The sequence below is a fragment of the Nestor notabilis genome, unplaced genomic scaffold, assembly GCF_000696875.1.
Source record: "Nestor notabilis isolate BGI_N333 unplaced genomic scaffold, ASM69687v1 scaffold20400, whole genome shotgun sequence".
Taxonomy (NCBI): domain Eukaryota; kingdom Metazoa; phylum Chordata; class Aves; order Psittaciformes; family Psittacidae; genus Nestor; species Nestor notabilis.
Genome location: NW_009909997.1, coordinates 32089 through 33434, shown reverse-complemented (window position 1 = coordinate 33434; position 1346 = coordinate 32089). Strand labels below are relative to the sequence as shown.

Below are 1346 nucleotides of genomic sequence, written 5' to 3'. Positions count from 1 at the left end.
CTGAAGCCACCAGTGCTCAATGACCACAGTGGCATGGCCCAGACCTGCTGCTGGGCCATGGCTTCCTCCCTCCCAGACTGCTCCTGGATCCTTTGCCCTGGATCCCTGGTGCTGTGCTGGAGCTATGCAGCTCTGCAGAGGGTGACACAAGAAGAAACTGGAGAGTGATCGAAAGCAGCTGTGGTGCTGAGCTGCACATTGTGGGTAATTACCCATAATATCTCTTAATGCATGGAAATTGTGGGAGGTTGGGTGTTGGGGTTTTTTGGGGTTTTTTTTGGGTTTTTTTTTTTTTTTTTAAGCATCTTTTTTGGCAGACTTCCCTAATCAAATGTCTTTTGATTCAGCCCCTGGTTTGGCAGTGGCTGCATTGTGGCAGCCGGTGCTTGGAGCTGGAGGACTTACTGCAGCAGGCGGGAGCTGCTCCAGGACCCGGGTGACACTTTCACCCCTGGCTGCTCCATCTCCCAGAAATGAGCCCCTACCCTGCATTTCAGCTGATATTTCCTTTGAGGATCCAGGTCCAAACCCCTGCTGCAGCCTTCACAGTTGCCACCTCTCTCTTCTTGCAGGTAGCACGGCGCTGGGGCATCCAGAAGAACCGGCCAGCCATGAACTACGACAAGCTCAGCCGCTCCCTGCGCTACTACTATGAGAAGGGCATCATGCAGAAGGTGTGTAACACTCACTGGGGGTGACTGACACCTGGGGCATAGCAGGAGCTCTGGGGCTAGGTCTAATGTTGGTCATGCCATGCTTGTTATTCCTGAGGGAAGGTGCAGGGCCCTTCTCATGCCCTCCTCTCCTTGCAGGTGGCTGGCGAGCGGTACGTCTATAAGTTCGTTTGTGACCCTGACGCCCTGTTTTCCATGGCCTACCCTGATAACCAGCGCCCCTTCCTGAAGACAGAGCCTGACTGCCCGGTGCCCGAGGAGGAGACGGTGCCGCTGACGCACTTTGAGGACAGCCCAGCATACCTCCTGGAGATGGATCCCTGCGGCAGCCTTCCCTACGCAGAGGGCTTCGCTTACTGACTCGGCCAGGCTGGCAGAGCCATGAGCACTAGCACATCCACTTGGGGCAAATACGGTTTTCTAAAGAGTATTTTTTGCTGTTCATAAGGAAAAACAAACCCACCAAACCGCATGCACACACAAATTGGAGGAATCTAAAATGCCCTGTGTGTGTCACTGCTGAATTCCCACCCTTCCTGTCCAAGGGCTAGTGCATAGGACTGCCTCTGGCTGGCACCTCCTGCCCAACATCTGCGCGATGCTTTGGGGCAATGGGAGGTAAAGACGCGGGTCCCTGACCCAGACCCTGTTCCTTGCCAGCACCGTGAGGCC

General features: G+C 55.0%; 1 protein-coding gene across 1 annotated transcript in view; it reads left to right on the top strand.

The window, feature by feature from the left end:
• The window catches only part of ETV5 (ets variant 5), a 12613-nt gene extending 11482 nt beyond the window's left edge, over nucleotides 1-1131 (top strand). The window contains exons 10-11 of the mRNA XM_010023883.1: nucleotides 573-674; nucleotides 813-1131. Of these exons, the coding sequence (XP_010022185.1) occupies nucleotides 573-674; nucleotides 813-1034 (324 nt within the window). The 3' untranslated portion in view covers nucleotides 1035-1131. The remainder of the gene's footprint in view (nucleotides 1-572; nucleotides 675-812) is intronic.
• Nucleotides 1132-1346: the final 215 nt, after the last annotated feature.